Source organism: Teleopsis dalmanni, chromosome X, assembly GCF_002237135.1.
Source record: "Teleopsis dalmanni isolate 2A chromosome X, ASM223713v2, whole genome shotgun sequence".
NCBI classification, from domain to species: domain Eukaryota; kingdom Metazoa; phylum Arthropoda; class Insecta; order Diptera; family Diopsidae; genus Teleopsis; species Teleopsis dalmanni.
This window is the reverse complement of record NC_051848.1, coordinates 62,666,617-62,686,712: the sequence shown is the minus strand read 5'-3', so window position 1 is coordinate 62,686,712 and position 20,096 is coordinate 62,666,617. Positions and strand designations below refer to the sequence as shown.

At 28.6% G+C, this 20,096-nt stretch overlaps 1 protein-coding gene across 1 annotated transcript; it reads right to left on the bottom strand.

Moving 5' to 3' along the window:
- Positions 1-315: 315 nt before the first annotated feature.
- Positions 316-4,890, bottom strand: LOC119687315 (protein Wnt-10a; the record flags this gene model as incomplete). Its single annotated transcript, XM_038101595.1, has 5 exons — positions 316-655; positions 1,682-2,057; positions 2,109-2,491; positions 4,571-4,649; positions 4,732-4,890. Coding segments are annotated over 5 exons (1,185 nt in total), but the record flags the coding sequence as incomplete, so codon positions are not given.
- Positions 4,891-20,096: the final 15,206 nt, after the last annotated feature.

Below are 20,096 nucleotides of genomic sequence, written 5' to 3'. Positions count from 1 at the left end.
TAAACATACATATATGTGTATATATATTTAATGTAATATATGTATATAATATAATATATACTATATTATATTATATATATATATATATATATATATATACATATATATATATATAAATATCACTGAAGTTAATATAATAATATTTATGTTTTGTAGTTCTGTATGAAAAACACAAAGGTATTTAAATTTACATACATGTAATGCATATGAATATTATAAGATATATATTATTGTATATATGTATATAAGTATAAAATATATTATTAGAATTTACATAATAACTATATTCATAATAGTAGGTATAATATATGTATATGGAGGTATTAAGCAGAACTACATACTGTATATTTTAATATGGTATAATTGAATATAAGTTATTTATTTTTATGTTTGTTTATGATATTGATATTATCTAAAATTTAAATGTATATCGTATATCGCAAGTATCTCTATAACTGTGCTCATAATTAATTACAGACGCTGATCCATTCTTCCAAATGACATTGTTCGCATTCAACCCGGCAACACCAATGAAATTTGCAGTTACAGCGCTCGGCTTTTCTCTCTTTTATTAAAGAATAACCTCGTCCACAGCAAAGTGACGTACAGCCGTTACTCACCAAGCTGCTTCGATTGCATTTACGTCCTACGGTACCTAAAAAGAAGTATTTTAAGTATTTAAACCTATAAAAAAAAATAAGTTCCTAATAAGTCGAGCCAAAAAAACAAAAAAATGCTTTAATAATTCAACATATAAATTCTGATTCTTTAAAAACCTTTGATATTTACTTCCAGCAAAGTGATCCCTTAACCTTGCACAATGTAGACATTAACACCCAATGTTAAAATAAAAACGCAGCACTGTTAATGATTTCTCCTATATATTTTAAAATAGTTCTCTGATCGTGAGTGACGACTGCCATAGTTAAGTGACGACTGCATATATGCTAGATCACAACATAGGCATGGTTAAGTATATTAAAATCCGGGAGCTACGACAGCTTAGTCATATATTTAGGTTTCAAAACGATAGTATTACAAAAATGATTTTTAAACCATCAGTTAGAAATGGAGATATAAGGCTAGATCATTATTACAGTGAAGTATTCACAGAAAATTAACAGTAATGATACTTAATGTACGAGTCAACCAATTTATTTATTTACTTGAGCTCTCTCCATTTACTAAAAGGTCCTGACATAAAATTTCGTTCTATTACCATAAAAAATATTTGACTAATTGTTATTTTAAACATTGTAAATGGTCTATTCTTATGTGACAGATCGCAATAAAAGAAAATAAAATAAAAAAAAAATTGGTGTTCTAACAGATAGAACTTAAAGCGTTACAGTATGTGGTTTATATCTTCCACAACATTTTATCCGATTAATAATTTGTAAACAAAAATAATATGTAGATACATTTTTTCACATTATGCGTATGAAGATTATAATAAAAAAAGCTTATTCTTAAAAATCTATATAATTAAAATTTATAATAATTTGATACACTTCTACCCTGGTACTTGTGTTAAGTATTTCTTTCTTTCTTTAAAAGAAAATACTTAAGAAAATATGAAAAAATTAATTTCTTAGCTTCACGTACCGAAACACCGATTGAAAGGTTATAGTACCTAAAAAGTTTTATTGGTTCTTTTGCTTGAATTATGATGTTGCATTACCTTGAATATCTGCGTTCAAATCACGTTCACAAAAGTCAGGTGATCTTTGGTAATAAAAAAGAGATGCTTTCAATTTACGAGCTGATCGCATAGCAGATTTTAGTTTAGTAATACGCCTCAATAGTCGTTCATGTTGCTTTCTATTTTGTTCAGAGCTCGTTGCCGCATTTATTAATTTGGGAGAACGCTTAAGAACTACAATAGGTTCGCCATTACCCAGATTTGACTGATCGACTAGAATTGCCCGCCGGAACTGATGTTTTATTATTTTTCCTACTACATGAAATACTGGTGCAGATTTCCAGCAAGTCTTTAATTGACAACTACCAGACATTCCGTGACATTTGCAGCGTAACTCCATATTACTCGAAACAGCCTAGAATTTTGTAAGAATAACTTAAGATCTTAGTTTAATTCAGTTCTTTACCATACGTCCAGCATTGTTGTTGTGTAAATTAATTTTTGATTGTATATCGCCAGCTTTCTCTCTACAATCCAGAAAGAGTTTTGAAAATTCTACACCAAAATCCATATTATGTGAACAGCCTCCCCATTTCCAACGACTTTTGGCTTTGGCTCTCTCATATTTTTTTTCCTCTTTGTTTGTAAGAATTTGATTTATTTCCAAATATTTTAAGAAGATTTTTTTTTCCTTTTCTAGACTCTGCCGTAGATTTCTATTTAACGCTTTACGATTTACTGAAGGATCACATCCGCAAGACATGAGACGTCCTTGACTACAAGCGCGAGCCACACTATGAGCAACTCCAGCTGCAGATATAGCAAATGCGAAAGCGCTTTCTCGATAGCCTAAAGGAATATAAACTTAGTTGAATGATATTTCCTATAAAAGTATCATGATTAAAAATAAACTTGATTAATATCATTATATTATTTGCTTAATATCAGAGAAATCATCTTAAAAATTTGTAAGGATTATGTAAATTGAAGGTATTTTCCTTAACTCTGAATTAATTGTAATTAATTGTATAATCGAATAATTATAATTGTTATAATTATAGCAATTATATAATTATATTTATATAGTATTTATAGTTAAAAAACCAGCCTAGTAAGCCCAAAGACATGCGGCAGTCAAAAGTACTTACTATCCCTGAATATATAAAAGCTGAAGTTGTTCTCAACTTAAGCAGAGCAGATATCAAACTCTACACGAAACTACTAACAAACCACTGTAGATTGCGTCACCATCTGAAAAAGATTGGTCTAGCAGAAAACGATTCCTACTGTCTCTGTCAAGAGTAGCAGGAAATAGCAGAACACGTTCTGTGCGTCTGCCTAGCCGTGGTAAAACGCAAACTTAACTATCTAGGCAGTGGATTTTGGGTCCTGAACACCTAGCTAAAATACGGCCCACAATTGTGACAAAAGTCTTCAAAGTTTGGAATTGAACTAATTGGGCAAAAAACGCACAAAAGATCTTTCAGGTTGCCTATTGTACATCCTGTTTAAGTGTCAATCAACGCCCCATTGGAATAGTCTGCTCTATTTCGCCGGTACCAATGAAGAAATTCATGCAAGTTATAACTTCCACCTTGGTAAGATGCGAGGCCTATTGATTGGCGCTTAAATTAATACGTGTGTTAAGAGCACCGTGATGTTGAGCCTAGATGGCAGGAAATCATGTAAAACAAAAGAGACATCTGTACATCCTATTGATAATAATAATAATAATTTATAGTTAAACTTAATAAAAACTTTAATTAATTGATTGAATTTTTGATTGTATTTTTTCTTAAGAACTATATTAATATGTCAATATAATATTATTTACATATTAATATGCTAATATGTGAAGGATATAGAAACCATTACAGATTAACCTACCATGACTTAAATAGCTGAAACTATACTGTTATGAAAAATGAAGAAATATACAAAGTTTGATGACTTATGTCAAATCAATCCTGTTTTATGATTCACAAACAAGAGAATAGTTAACTGTTTGAAGAAATAGCTATGCCTATTTAGTTAATGAAAATTATTCTGGACTAGCAAAAAAAAACAATTCTGGACTAGCGTTTCAATTTACTGTATTTCATATATATTATAAATCGTTTTGAACATAAAAAAATTATCTAAGCAATCACCTAAAAATTTTTTAAGCTCTGCTAGAGCAATCTACGCGAAACAAGGTAGTCTTTTTACACAGATTCATAACTTTAAATTAAAGAACAATCAAATCGATGAATTAGAGTAAGTGAAAGAGTTCCAAAGATTAAGAGACTGCGCTGACCATCAAATCATGAATGACAGATCATAACAAGAATATGTTGGCAATCACTGGCGAAAGGATCTCCCAGAAATTACAGCATACTCTGCAATTTTACTAGATAAATTGAAAGTAATCAAGGCCAAAACACGTACCATTTTGTGAGACGTGTTTTTTCAACACGACAATGCACCTGTGCATTCTTTCATGATTACTATGGATAAGATTTACGATTTGTGTTTTAAATTGATTGACAAATATTATCATTTGATAGATTTACCTATCAGTAATATTTCTTATCTTATTGTGTTTTTAATAATTATGAGAACGCAATAAACTAGATATATAACAAGGAGAAAAAAGATAAGAAGGAGGAGAAGGATAAGAACAATTGAATCATCGTTGGGAGAGGTTCACGATTTAATAGAAGACTACGTCGATAAATAAGCAAGATTGAGTTGTGTAAAAACATTTCTTTCTATTTCTAATATTTCTGAATACAAGGGTATTAACCCCGTACTGAAAATAAAAATAAAATGTCGAGAAAACTAATTGTTATATATACAGATAATACATTTAAATTATATCCGTTGTATATCAAAATTTAAATGAACTCTATAAGATTATAATAAATGATATTTTAACATTACATATACCTTTTTTCAATAAATTAGAAGCATGGGGATTTCGATTTTTAACACTTAGCGAGGAGCAGTTCCAGCGATGCCATTGGAACTATAATATATTGAATAAATACTTTAATGTTAAAGTTTTGTTAAAATTATGTTATTTTTTTTAAGAAAACTAATGCACTTACCTGTATTTGACATTCCTTAATAGCGATGTCAAGACCTTCTAGTGCTACGACTGCTACGTCACTCGCCTTATAGCAAAGTTCTAATTGATTTTTTGAAAGTCCAGGTACAGACCGACATGTGGCGCGACCATCAGGTAAACAATTCAAACTGCATAGAAATTCGAACACGAGTTTAGGTTAGTCAAAAAGTGTTTCGTAATAGCCTTGTCGTTTTTATGATTATACTTTACCTATTCAAATAATATATTTTAATATTCGATTTATATAATAATTTTTAAAAATACAAGAAAATACAAAGAAAACATTAAATTAAACAAAAAAAATTGTAATTGAATGTGGCATTTAATATTCAATTTGCGTTGACAACGGTTTGACCTATTAGACTTGGGGCAGTAGAAATAGCGTATATTATATATATAGAAATTATTACTTAGTCCGGAGATAGATGAATCAATTGCTAAAAAATAAGATAAATGTTGATAGAGTTGTTTAGACAAGTTGAGAAAACTACATATCTTTTTGTAAGCTGTTCCAGTCTTCTTATATTATATAAATAAAAATTGTACTTATTTGATATATTTTATCCTATACTTCGTTGGTATTTGCCAATATCTTCGAAGACAACTAATTTTAATTGATAAAAATTATAGCACTTTAAAAGTAATCATCACCATTTTATTTTGTTTATTTTATTGCGACTCCTTTGGGAAATTCAACATATACAAACCCAATTTTAATGAGGAACCTTCAATATTATTGCATAGGTCTTCTTAATGGCTTCTATAAAACAATTGCTACTTAACCATAATATATGAAATTAAATAATTTCGACTTTTGTTATGAAGTGATGTTTATTTCCTGGATTTGAAAATTTGTTAGCAGATTTTACCAAAAACTTTTCCACTACGCTATATACCGATATAGCTCAAGTCTTAAGATATTATTGTATGAAGTTATAAGCATTTTACATCGACTACCCTCACAAAAAGTAGAAGCGTGCAAAAATTTCAAACTTTCATTTTAATTTTAATTTGCTAATATTTTAAAAGCTTTTTAATGATAATTTTTTAAAATGATGTATATACACAAACACTTGAAAATATTTCTCTTATTTTGTAATTATAGCAACACGACGTCATTAAATATTTTTATAGATTTAGTTTATTAGAACAAAATTTATTTTTTCCCATTCAAATTAGATCCCATAGAGTGCTATAACTCGATGCCAGCGCTTAAGCCAATTATTCACATATTTTTTATAGCCTGATTTGATAGAGGAATTAATTCCTTCCACACAAAGCACCTTCTGTTTGAACGAACACATTGGGTTTGTGTCATCGCAGAGCACTCAAAAGTATAATTACAATAATATCTGATGTAAACACACTAGTTAACAGAACACTGCCAATTTTTGCATAACAATTATATTTTTGAAATAGATTTTTTTGAATCATAAAATAAAAATATTTTTTACACAAAATGTTTACATTTAACTATTTTAAAATTTTTAAGATTAAATTTGTATGAAAATAGAGAGGTGTGTTATATCTTATGTTAATAATATATTTTATGTTACTAAATCAAGAAGGCTTTCCCCAAAATATTTAAATCAGCGTCCTTATATGCATTTTATAGTATGCATCCTTTGACTACATTACTCTTCTCTCATAACAATTGTTTAGATGGTCTCACATCGGATATGAGATAATATATCACATCGGATAATGATGTATTAATTACTAGTTTTTACATGATTTTTTACATCAAATTAATTTTTAGATTTTTAAATCGAATTTTAAAATCACAAATAATTTTTATTTTTTTTCCTTATGAAAAACTTTCTCTAATGAGCTGTATGAACTATATCATGATATTGGCATAGTCATATCGTACGAATGGTAGAAAATTCTCTGACTAGAAGGATTTTGATTTGGTGCCCACTGCTAAAAAACCCTGTAAATAACGTCTTACAATTTCGGTAGAATAGCCAAGTGAGCAACAATATGATGGCACTTGGTGCTACGAACTGGCAACTGCAAGCCACTGAACAATTTGGTTAGTGTATGTTAGTAGACACGACCAAAAACGATTCACATCCGTTATGACCAACTAAATATGTAAATTAGTAACTATATACCGTGCAATACAGCGATTTTTTCTATATTACTTTCACTTTCACACTATATGTTAGACTTACTAATAAGTCTACATAATCAGTTCACATTATATTTTCATTAAGTAATCTGTAATGAATTATCAATGCAGAGACATACGTCCAAACTTGATTTATAATTTCTTTATATTTCTTATATATCTAAAATATTTACACAGAGCTACACTATGCAACTACTTAAATTCTAACTTATTACTATAGGTATATCATTTTTATTTATATTACTTTAAAAAAATGTAGAGCAAAGAAAACGCGAAGAAGAACCAAGGTGCTGTTTATAGACTGGTAACATAATTTAGCCAGACTTCTTCAATCAACAGCACTTCAAACAAAGCTATAAACAACGATTTCCAGTAGATAACGTACTTAAACCAACTTTTGTTTTCAACAAAACTATGTCATATGATATAGGATCTATCTAAAAACTCAAAAAATTATTAAACGTTATATGACTATATTATGTCCATATACAGAGATTGTGTGATTCACCTTCGATTGAGCATATTTTGTAAAACTATTTGATATCATTAGTTTATGGTTTAGAAACAAAGCATTGAAAAAGATAGAATCTGTGTTTGAAAAAATCGTGGTAACTTATTTAATTTAACAGTCTGGATTTATTAGTAATTTTGATAAACTTAACTTAATTAGAAGATATACATATACCGTCTTCTACGATAAGAACTATAGTGTTAATGAATTTTATCCATTTAAAAGACAGCACTTTCTTAAAATATAACTGTAGTTTGTAGATCCTTGAGTCGGTAGCAAGAAATTGCTATAATTGGAAGATTAAAGATATTTCTCAGACTTTACCATAAAAATGCATTAACAAGGCACAATATCAGAGGTATCTCTAGAATTTGAACTTATATATTTTAAAACTAAAACAAGCATTCAGGGAGTATATATGAAGTGTTAAAATAATATAAAATTATTTAATAGATCAAAACAAAATAATAAGAAATGATTGGACTGTTTGAAGAGTACGATTTAGAGCAATCAACGCACAAATTTGATTATACTTTTGGATGTGCTGGAAAATGTTTAAGTTCATTAAGTAACATTTATAAAATTTGGTTAATTATTAAAAATAAAAATCTTAAAGTATGACGTATATGTATTAAGAAGTTACTATATTAACTTAATATAGTTGTTATTAAAATGCATTATCTTGGAATTATTGAAACAAATAAATGGATTGGGGAACTGAGATATATCGCTAGAAATAAACAAAATTAGAAAACTTTTGTACATAGACTTTGTGAATAGGGTAAGTTCAATCAAATATTGTACCATAATGCCATAATGAAATAATAATAATCTTGGCAACAACTTTATATTCTTCCATATATATTTAAGAAAACTTTAAAACAGATATATATACAGATATAAAATAAATTTCAAAAATCGAAGACTTGATTTCAGCAAAACCAGCTTAACACTTTTAGTTACTAATATGAAATGGATGAGTATATGAAATGGATTGCTTGGGTACGATTTCAAACCATTTAAGTGCCTTTGAAAAATTTTTATTGATGTGAATACAATTCGAAATATATGATAGTAATATCTAATTTATGATTAATAAAAATATTTCATTGCACAGATCATAAACTAAAAATAGATCTATTGTACTGGAAATCGATATTTCTCTATATAAAATTCTATTGAAAAGTCAAAAATTAAGTTTTGCTGATATTTGTCTTAATATTCCATAAAATAATGATCTGAAAGTAAAGTTGTCCAAAGATTTTAATAAAATTTTGTATAATCTGCTTACTCAAAAGATACAGTATTCTAAAATTAGTATGACATAAAAACATAAATCAGCAAGAGTAGTAAAATAGTTAATTAAACTAGATTTAAATTAAGAAACATTTGCAATCTCATTTATTAAATCTGTATATCCATCCTGATATACCACCAATTGAAAAAGCAAATAATAAAAAATAAAAAAATCAAAAGACACAGGCGACTTCATCAACGCTCTGTTCTATTTATCTGCTTCAAACTTGAACATTTAAAACTTAATCGTCGATCCTTAATCGTATCAAGAGTAATTTAAGTAGAATAATTATATTAATTCCTTATGTACTGCCAAGTTGGTTTTCCTACTCTTAATGCATTGTTTTGAATACATAAGTATATAAACAATGAGAGATTCATTAACATATTAATCACACTAAAAATACAATAGTCCAACAATGGACACAGTATCTCGGACAATTAATATTTGAGCTCACATAACAAGATATTGATCGGTGGAGCCTTCGAGTTCCTAAACTTATTCATTTATATCTTGGAAACCAAAAACTTGATTATAAAATCAACAGTATCAGATATAAGATATGTTGTAGCATTATCTAACGCGCTGATAAAATCTTTCAATCGTTCTCCTGTTTTAAATTTAGTATGCATGCACTTTTATAGTTTATTTCCATTAATATAGATGATAAAAATTGTGGACATTTTTAAATTGTTCCAAACTCTGATAGAGATTATCATGTAAGCTATCAGATCCAAACATGATGAACTCTTGGAATCGTTCTCCTACTTTATGAAGCTGTTCCATACAATACCATTGTTTTCTCGTAATAATATAAATGATTAAAATTGTATCCATGTGTAAATAGTTTCAAATTCATATAGTGGTCATCATATAAACTATCAGATCCAAACATGATAAACTCTTGAAATCGTTCTCCTGTTTTATAAAGTAGTTCCATAATTTACTACTATTAATATGGATGATTAAAATTGTGGTCATTTTTTAATAATTCCAAATTCTGATGGTGATTATCATGTACACTTTTTGAATTGTCCTCCTGTTTTATGAAGAAGTTCCATGCAGTATCATAGTCCACTTTTATTAATATAGATGATTAAAATTGTAGTCATTTCAAATAGTCATTCCAAATTCACGTTGTCTTATGGTGTTTATCATGTAAACTATCAGATTCAATAATTAACAATATGTAGGTAACGTCATGATTCCATCGATAGACTTCAACAATAGTAAACCATATAGTATCACACGGGTTATACTTTGATAATTATTTCTAGTATTCACTAAAATGGATTTTCAAAGTGTTTTCTCACAACCAGAAGTAACAATATACATCACTTTTAATCAGAACTGTTCAAGCCAAAATAATAAAATAAATTTCTATGTTCCCACTATATAATTTATTATATGCATATTAACATTAAATTTAAATTTTTTTCAAAGCCAATAACTATGAACTGTTGAAGATTGGAATCTTTTTCTACTATTACATTAATATCATTGATATTTGATCAGTTCACTCCTCAAACAGTACTTGCTGAGTTATTTAATTAATATTTAATTAATGAATTATTTTTTTTTATTTAATTATATTAATAATTAATGAATTATTTTTTATTTTCATTTAATTTTATTAATAATTAATGAACTATTTTTTATTTTTATTTCATTATATTAATAATTAAAGAATTATTTAATTATTATTTAATTAATTAATATTTATTTATTTAATTATATTAATAGTTAATGAATTATTTTTTATTTTTACTTAACTACCATATTTAAATAACTAATAGATTATTTAGTTATTATTTAAGTAATGAATTATATTTTATTTTTATTTAATTATATTATTTAATTAATGAATTATTTTTTATATTTATTTAATTGTATTAATAATTAATGATGTATTTAATAATTATTAATTAATTAATGAATTATTTTTTATTTTTATTTAATTATATTAATAATTAATTAATTACTTTTTATTTTTATTTAATTATATTAATAATTAATGAATTATTTTTTATTTTTATTTAATTATAATAATAATTAATGAATTGATTAATTCAATTGGCACAGGTTTTATTTTACTCCAGTGGAACTGATTGCGTGATATCATAGTACATATATTTTCATTTAATATGAACATTGGAGTAAATTTAGACTTCGAAGCACTTAATCAACTATTCATTAGTAAATATTATATTAAATTTAATATGAATTAAAATATTAATATTTAATTTTATGTAAGTTTGCTAGAATTAAAAGTATATATTAAGTTTATATTTGCTGTGCTTTCTCTAAGTTCCATATCTTTTATTCCATAGTATATATCTCTTATTAATTTAATAATCTTTAAATCCGGATTTCTTCACTTTTGTTTATTTAAATAATTTATTATTGTCTTCTCTGCGCCAAATAATCGAAATTTGTGAATTTTATGAAACGCGCATTGCCGTTGCTGTGTAGAAATTGAAAGAAACTCCACCGTGCTCAATGACCTGTAAACCGAGACTGAAAAGTTTCGATGCAGCAAGCTTCTTCGAAAGCAATGAAACTCTTACTGGAATTTCAAAGAACAAAATAAACACAGCACATGGGTGCTGAACCACAATCGAAATTTTGCAAACCATTGAACCGAATATTGGTTCTGCTAATTTTTGGTATGCATTGAGGAAAATAATTGAATTGTGTATTCCAAAATTGTACAATAGACTTTCTTTCCCACTAAGACTTTACCACCACTTTAGGTTAATCTGATGTAAAAAAATCTGCACACCTGACATATGAAACAAGTTCATGTAAACCGTAGATACATATACATCGGAAAAAATAACACACAGTCTTAGCTTGACAAAGGAAAATTGGAAAAATGGAAACAAATTATTGCTAAATTTTTGTGAAAGATATAGTCTTCAGCAAAATTAATTAAAAATTTATTGAAAAAATCACCTCTGAGCCATTATAATTTTTAAACTCTTAGGAGAAAAAAGAGTTTATCAAATAATAAACTATTTACAGTGAACAAAAAAAGTTTTACAAAATTATTGTCAAAAATGAACCTTCAGCAAAATTAATCGAAAACCATCACTCCCATCACTCTCAAGCTTCTTTGAGCACAAAAGCATTTTACACACCTATATAAAGGGTTTTTAATGGACTAGAAACAGCCGACTACCTAAGCCGTTTGGATAAACTGCTATTTACATATGGGGTAATAATGAATACATATATATAGGTTATCAAAACTAATGATTATTTCTTAATTCAAATGACAATGATAAGAAAAGATTACCTAATAGTACCAAACTTTCAAAAATATTCCCAAAGCAGCAATATTTCAATATAATCAGATCACTTTAATAGTGCTGTAATGAGGCCCAATGCTCCACTTAGGAGATAAGGACAGCAGTAAGTAAGTAAGTAATAATTTTTAAAGAATATGTTACATCAGAACATTATAAAGTACTTACACCGATATCACCAGCAGATCGAATATTATAACAACAATTGTATTAATTAAACACGAATAAGCCGTGGGCAATAGATTAAACATTATGAAAGGTAAGACTATTTTAGATCGTTTTGTAGAGCCACTAAATAATTGGCTTTATACGCAACAAGCTAGATTTCACTCTAATTATTTAATGTAAAAATAATAAAGAAACTGGTAGTTAAACAATATACGAGTATGAATATCGATATATTTTACTAAATAGATCTTCGATTAATGAAACTTAAATGTTTATGGAAAGTATTGAGTATTTAAATATTAAAGTAAGTATTAAGGATAGTTAAACTACTTTGCTATATAAAATAATAGTTATATTTAAAGACTGCGACACAATACAAAGTTATACACAATAAAACATTAACAACATACCCGTTTTTATCACCATTGCTCTTAATCTTAGTTCCCGGCTAGATCTTTGTATTACTTAATAACATACCCTGATTTAAAAATGAATAATTTTTTTACATATCATAAATAAACTGATAACATCTTAATTCTAGACAAACTATTTATGGTACCAGCAAAAGCCAGAATAAAGATAAATATTTCAAAAACCAAGTCCATGTAAATTCCTGGAAAACATCTTAATTCTAGACAAACTATTTATGGTACCAGCAAAAGCCAGAATAAAGATAAATATTTCAAAAACAAAGTCCATGTAAATTCCTGGAAAAATATTTAAAAATAGCAGGTTTTTAATCGGTAGGAAAATCGTATTATACTTAATTATATTAATATTGTATTAATATTATATTAATTATGGTGGAGTGAAAAGAGCAAAAGAGAACTGTATATAAAAAGTTACCACAACTTACTCTAAATTATGGAATATTTTGGTGAACTAATAATATAGCCGCGGAAATCAAATCCAAGATATACAAAACTTGTGTTAAACCAGCATTATGATATGGCTTCGAAATGATGATAATTACAAACGAAATGAAATCTAAGCTTCAGTTATTTACGAATAGACATCTTCACAACATTTACATTAACTAGTGACCAAGAACTATCTACAAAATGGAACTCTGGTGAGTGACCAATTAAAGGATATCATAAAATCACAAAAACACCTGTAATAGAAAGCTTGCAAAGACTTAAAAAGCAAAAGAAATTAAAGTTGGAGGAAGGAACTAAGACTAATAATTAGGAACAGACACAACTACACATTATTTGTAGAAATCCTAAAATGGTAGGGATACCTACTATATAATATCGTAAATAATATAACATATTGATGGAAAGAATGAAAAAAAAAGAAACAGAATAGCACGTTTACTAATTCGAATTGAAAAAGAATTATAATTTAAGATAGATTTAAAAATATCCTTTGGCATTAATTTCAAGACTAATGTACCTCAAAGTAACTGTTCAATACTCAAGATTGATACATTTGTTAGTACTTACTTAAGAATATCTAAATGTATGTAGATTAACATACCTTCTTCATTACCTCTACAAAACCATCGGGTTCCTATAACAAACAAGTTTTGTTAAGTTGATTGCACCCACCTGACCCGAATCCTTTAAACATAAATCTCTTGAGTAGCAATAATTTTGTCTGAAAGAAAGCAATCAGTAGTTAGTTTCTACTACGTCCTCTTCTTGACAGCATTTACAAAGTTCACTACTAATGGCTCCCACTCTAAGCGCATCACTTAAGATAAGTAACAGTATAAGCATTTCTTACAATTCAAATTAAATGGACTATGTTCGCTTCACTTATCTTACTGAAAATTGAGCAGCACGAGGTCACTGGACCTCATTTAATCTTTAAATTTATAAAGGATTTAATATTAACATCCCATTTAATAAAATATAGACATAGTGAACCTTATTAATTTAGCTGCCACATGGATGCATGGAATGGATCTGAAATGTCTTCAAGAGCAAATATGAATTTAAATCATTTAAATAATATACTAAAACATATGTTACTTACCACAAGTTTTTGAAATTTGTTGGAAAACCAGGAAAAAAAGGAGCATCAAGACTTTCTGCAATAATATACCGTGGCAGCTTATACTTCTAAAAATATGAACAATATCATTATGCAAATAAATGAAAATAAAATGAAAATAAAAATAAATTTAATATAACATTTAACAAAATTAATTTAATAAAATTTTTAATAGTGTATATAAAAGACCCTTACACCCCATAAAAGTGAATATTAAATATTATTTAATTTCTTTAGTAGCAAAAAAATTAAAAATCATTTGGTCAATACTTCCTGATATAGTTATCTAACTGGGCTGACGTAGTTATAAACATTATCCATAAATGTCTAGGTCACATAAAATCTAAAATCATAGAATAAAATAAAATATTAGTAATGACAATATATTGAGAATGACTTTACAGTATTTTCAATTTCAACAACTTGAACTCGCAAAAGATAATCTCTTAGTCTCTTAAAAATGCTCTGCTCTTGTTAAATCCTGAGAAGATATACTCTTTTTTTTTCTCATTATCTTACTTTTTGTCTTAATTCGTTAAACGATTTGCCAGTTTCGTGATGTACTATTTTCCTCCAGATCATTTTAGTTCTACCTCTACGTCATGTTACTTGAGGGTTTCAGGTTAGTGCAGTTTGCATGATGTCATCATAGGAGTTACATGATGTATATTTATTGAGCCTGTGAACCTCCATAACTCTATATTTCGCAGACAGCAATTTATAAGCGTTTAAAGCTTGGTTTTAGTTTCAGCTGTCACAAGCCAGATTTCAGAACCATATAGCTAAACGGACTTCACACATGCATTAAAAATTTTTATTTTTGTGTCTATGTGGAGATTGTTAGTGCGGCATATGTTTTTAAGTCTGGCAAATTATCCACGCGCTTTTCGAACATTAAAATCTCTTTTTCCACTTTCATCTATTGAAAGAACACTTCCTAAGTGCATAAAATTCTCGGCATTAGCGATATTTGGGGTATCAATTGTAAAGCTCGCTGCATTATTTGCATGAATGTGCATACAATCAGTTTTTCTTATATTGATTTTATTCCAAACGACAATTCTTTACGTAACTGATTTAACAATTTAGGCTACTGTTTTGTGAATCAAACATCTCAAACACCCAGTCTAGAACTACAATGAACAAGAGTGGTGACAGAATACAGCCTTGCTTGACACCCGTGGTTGAAGTATATGCGTGGCTTGATTTCTTAATCTGCCTTTGTAGAGTACCTTACATATGAATCTTTCCAAGCTTTTCATTATAATATTAAAATTTTTTACGGAACGCCAATTGCCAGATGCATTCCCTGTTGATAGACTGAAAAGCTTTTTCATAATCCACAAAAATTACATCTTACATACTGTTGTATTAGATTGATTGTATGATTCTATGATAGCTCGCATAGTATTAATGTTATCAGTGCATGAGCGGTTAGAACGCAAACCAGTTTGTTGCTTACGGAACCTTTCATTTAGTGGTTGGATGATTCGCTCCAATATAATGTTGTCAAAAACTTTGCTTACCGCTGAAAAAAGCGAGATTACCCTCCAGTTATTACAATCAGAGAAACTACCTTTCTGAGGTATTTTCTCAATGATTGCTTCTTTCCATTCTGATAGTACCTCTTCAGAGTTCCAAATTTCTCTAAATAGGCAATCAAAATTTGTAGATATAAATCCCGGTAATGAGTGTTACTATAACGTTACTCAAACGTCATATATCTGAAGTTATATAGTATTTAAAACTTTTATTTTAAATTTTACTTAAACTCTTACCCCAACAATTTCCCCATCCCATGTGAAAGTGTTAAAAAAGCTTTAATTCTTATATGAAAATAAGACTATATTGCAAAATTGTAATATGTCTAAGCTTGTATATAAATTGGACCTCAAAGTAATGTTGAATACAGTGCTAGCTTGAAAACTTGAACACGTATTCCGTGAACGTTGGATTATCTAAACACTTTTTCTGTTTCTTTCAAAATCAAAGTTCTAAAACATGTACAAAATTTTTGGACCTATGTAAATGTGCCCTAGCACATTTTTGAGAGAGCACTATAAATAAAATAATTAAATAGTATGTATTATAATATTATATATTATAGTACAAATGTAGTACAAATATCACTTAATGTGATAATTTAATAATTAACATGTTTTCGAATACTGTTTGATGATATGGAAAATTAACTTATTACCTTGAAAACAAGTGCTTGACGAGGATGTCAAAATTACATGAAAGAGGTTGTGCAAAGCACCGTACGCATCACCCCACGACCATTCAACATCAAATGAACTAAAATGAGAGTACTCAACGCCTAAAAATACAAGGCAATGGTAAAGAGCCTTTTACTTGACTGCACCTTGCGTTCTACGTGTGAAATTCGAAATATTGTCGACGTACCGAGGCAAGTCTTTGATGAAGGCCGGCTCTGGTGTGTGCGCCGATAGAACTTTCAAGTGCCTTTCTCAAGTATCGGTACATGCCATTGCGTGCAAATTATTCTAACGCGGTGCGTTTCAATTAAAAATACGTACTCTTATTTTCTTTATGAATTTCGAAATCAGAACTAAACCAAAAGTCTTTCTTACGACTCATTTACGGCTAACGTTAAGAAAACAAACACTAATGCAATACTTAAGCGCTTAGTGCCATATGTCCCTCAAGTATTCCTGCTTCTATCAAAAGCATTCCATTTTTGTAAATTTGTTAAAGATATAAAAATGAAATTACTTTACGATTAATTGCAATCAAGATGATTTAATTTCACCAAAGCTTTGAAAATGGAAATGGTTTGCATTAGCTGTAGACTTGTAAATATGTTCATTGGATTAGTTATACGTAACCACAACCATAATTGTTTCTTTTACTATATGCATATAAAATCTTTATATATACATAGAATATAGAAGGAGTAGATAATAGTAGTTTTGACTTAACCACTTATAATGATAACCCGTTTATTATTTACATTTATATATCTGCAGACTTTCCAATTCGGATCAGGAGTGGATGCCTAAACGCAGATTTTACAAAAAGCATATAACTTGGATAGCCTGAAACTTATAAGAGATACTCCCTGAAGTAATGCGAACGCGATCCCGGGGGAGAAATTCCGAAGCAAAAGAGGAGATGTTTTAGTTTGTATACTACACAAAAGGAGTCGGACACACCATTCCGGTGACGGTGCATAAAGCATTCCAACACCTATCTACAAAAAAATTAAAAAATTAAATTTGTATTGAGTACGAATATCGTTTAATCTATTAATGGGTTTATGTATATAAGTATTATGTAGAAAATTTGATCAATTCGATTATAAACATTATGGAAAAATAAACATCTTTCAATAGAATTATTTTAAAAAATTATTACTATTGGACCTCCAATCGAATCCCTAGGGATGAGAAAAATCGTCCGTATAATGGATGATTTGATTTATCGGGTCTTTGAAAAATGGAAGTTAGGAAAAAAATTTGAGTTTTATCAAGATTTTTGTTGATTTTTATAAGTTCTTAACTTTTGGAGTGAAAAAATAAAATTGAGATATTTTTGTGTATAATTACATTTTAATAAATATTATACGTACATGCGATTAAGTATGTACAATATTTTAATTGAATTCTTTATATCAATAATAAAAAATCATTGCGTTATTATTGGCAAATAATAACATCATATATATATCAAAAAAAAAAAAGAAAACGTCAATAAGTTATTATATGGATTTGTTGAAGTGAAAGACTTGATCATTTTAGTTTGGATATATCTTCCCTCCTTCAGACATACGTTGTACATTGTCAGCAATACAAAAAATTCTTTTTCCTTTATTATTTTTAAAATTTCAGCTGGCACCTGATCTGGTCCAGATAGTAATGGAATGGTAATGGTATTTGGGGATTTTCGGGTCAGGCTACGGCCCCTATGCACTGCGACCAGTTTGATCTATTATGCACTTCTTTAGATATTTAGTATTTCGAGGAATCGAACCAGCTCCTTCGGAGAGATTTTTTTAAGGTCTTCATCCTCTAGTTGGTATGTACCTAAAATTTTGTTTCTTCTGCTGCCTAGTGCATCACAGTTGGTGATCAGATGTTCCATAGACTGTTCCTCATCACAGCAGAATTTGCAAATATTAGTGTCTGATATACCTATTTTATATAGGTGTTTGTTACATGTGGCGTGGCCTGTTAGTGCACCAGAGAGTGACTTAAGACTCTTCTTGCTTAGGTTAAGAGCGGTGTTTGCTCTTTTGGCATCAAAATTTAAAATTTTTTCGGACTGATATAGACCGTCTATTCCATTCCAGTATTCATTAATACTTTTTTTGATCCATTTCTTCGTCTCCTGTTTTATGTTCGTTTTATTGAAGCCAAAGAAGGAAGTTGGACCAATGAATGGTCCTTCTGCCCCTTTTTTGGCACAAAGGTCCGCCTTTTCGTTGCCTTCGTGTCCTTCATGTCCGGGTACCTAAATCAGAGAGATCTGGTTGTGGTTGGAATGCATTAAACAACTTGTGTACCCTCCATCGGGTACAGACTAGTTTATCAGAATCTGATCCAGATACTTTTTTATTTTAAAGTTCTTTAGCTGCAATTGTAAATTCTCTCCACGAAAATTTTAATGTCCTACGAGTGTATTTGTGTGACATTTACGTCATTCCTGATATCGAAACTTGGAAACAGGACATTTAAAATTTCGTTCATTTTCACTTTATGGTAATTTATGTTAATTACATTTACAGTTATTTCTGTGCCATCACAATTCTCAAAGTTTACGAAGCACACATTTTTAATTATACACTTCATTGTGCTTGTATTTCAATCGTAACAGATCCTAAATCTTCCATTTCTATTCATTGAACCGCGTCAGTAATAAATTCATAGGTCTTAAATTAGTTAATAAATATTTATTTTTTACATTCTTCCATGATCCAGTTTATCTGTATATCGTTAAGGATGTACTTTTTTATTCTTCAATGTCCGATATAGTATTTCGTATGTATTCCTTTCTCTATAAAATCTCAGACTTTTGAATGACACCCTGGTAAAACGATTATAACTGCAATGGAACTATTACCACAAAATTTTTATTCAATCAATTCCAAGAAAGTTTTAATGTTTAATGTTCTGTTTATACCATTTCTTCATGGACCAAAGCCAGTTTACAAATGATTCTTGGTTATCCGTATTTTATTATGAGCAGCATTTTCCATGGGCTGCCATTCAGATCTTTCATGGTATTGTGTTTCTTTGACTTATCAGTAACTAATGATTCAGTTTCAGTAGCTAATTAAATTGTTAGCCGTTCCTTGTCAATCTTATGAATATTCAAAAAAACAAAGCCATCTCATCGTTATTACAATTACTATCACTTCTTTTTCGTACATGAAAATCTTCGAAATTATACTGAATTTCGAATTTCGAAATTATCAATCTGCAATTACATTCAATTACATTCTTATCCTCACTAAAATCATTCTCCTATTTTTCATATTTAAAAATCTTTGAAATTATGCCTTTCGATTTCGAAGGAATTTCGATATATTTATTGATTTCCTTTTTCTTTTCTAAACAACTTTTCACTGCTTCCATAATATTAGCCAGATTGAATTTTTAATAATCTACATTGCAGATAAGAGTTCAAGCTTTAATTGAGATTAAATGCTTCATAAATAAAAACAAAGAATTGTGTTTTTCCCCAAAGTCAAACAAAACTTAACACTCAAATAAATCAAATATTATATTTCAAATTTTAAACGTAATGCATAATATGTTCACGAATTAAAAAAAAATTACAATTCAAATTGTAGAAATCAAACAATGCAAGGTAAAGAGAATGATGAATTTTAATGGATCAGAAGACTTTCAATTACCTTTAGAATATCCTCTATTTAAAAAAAAGAAGAAGACATTTAAACTAA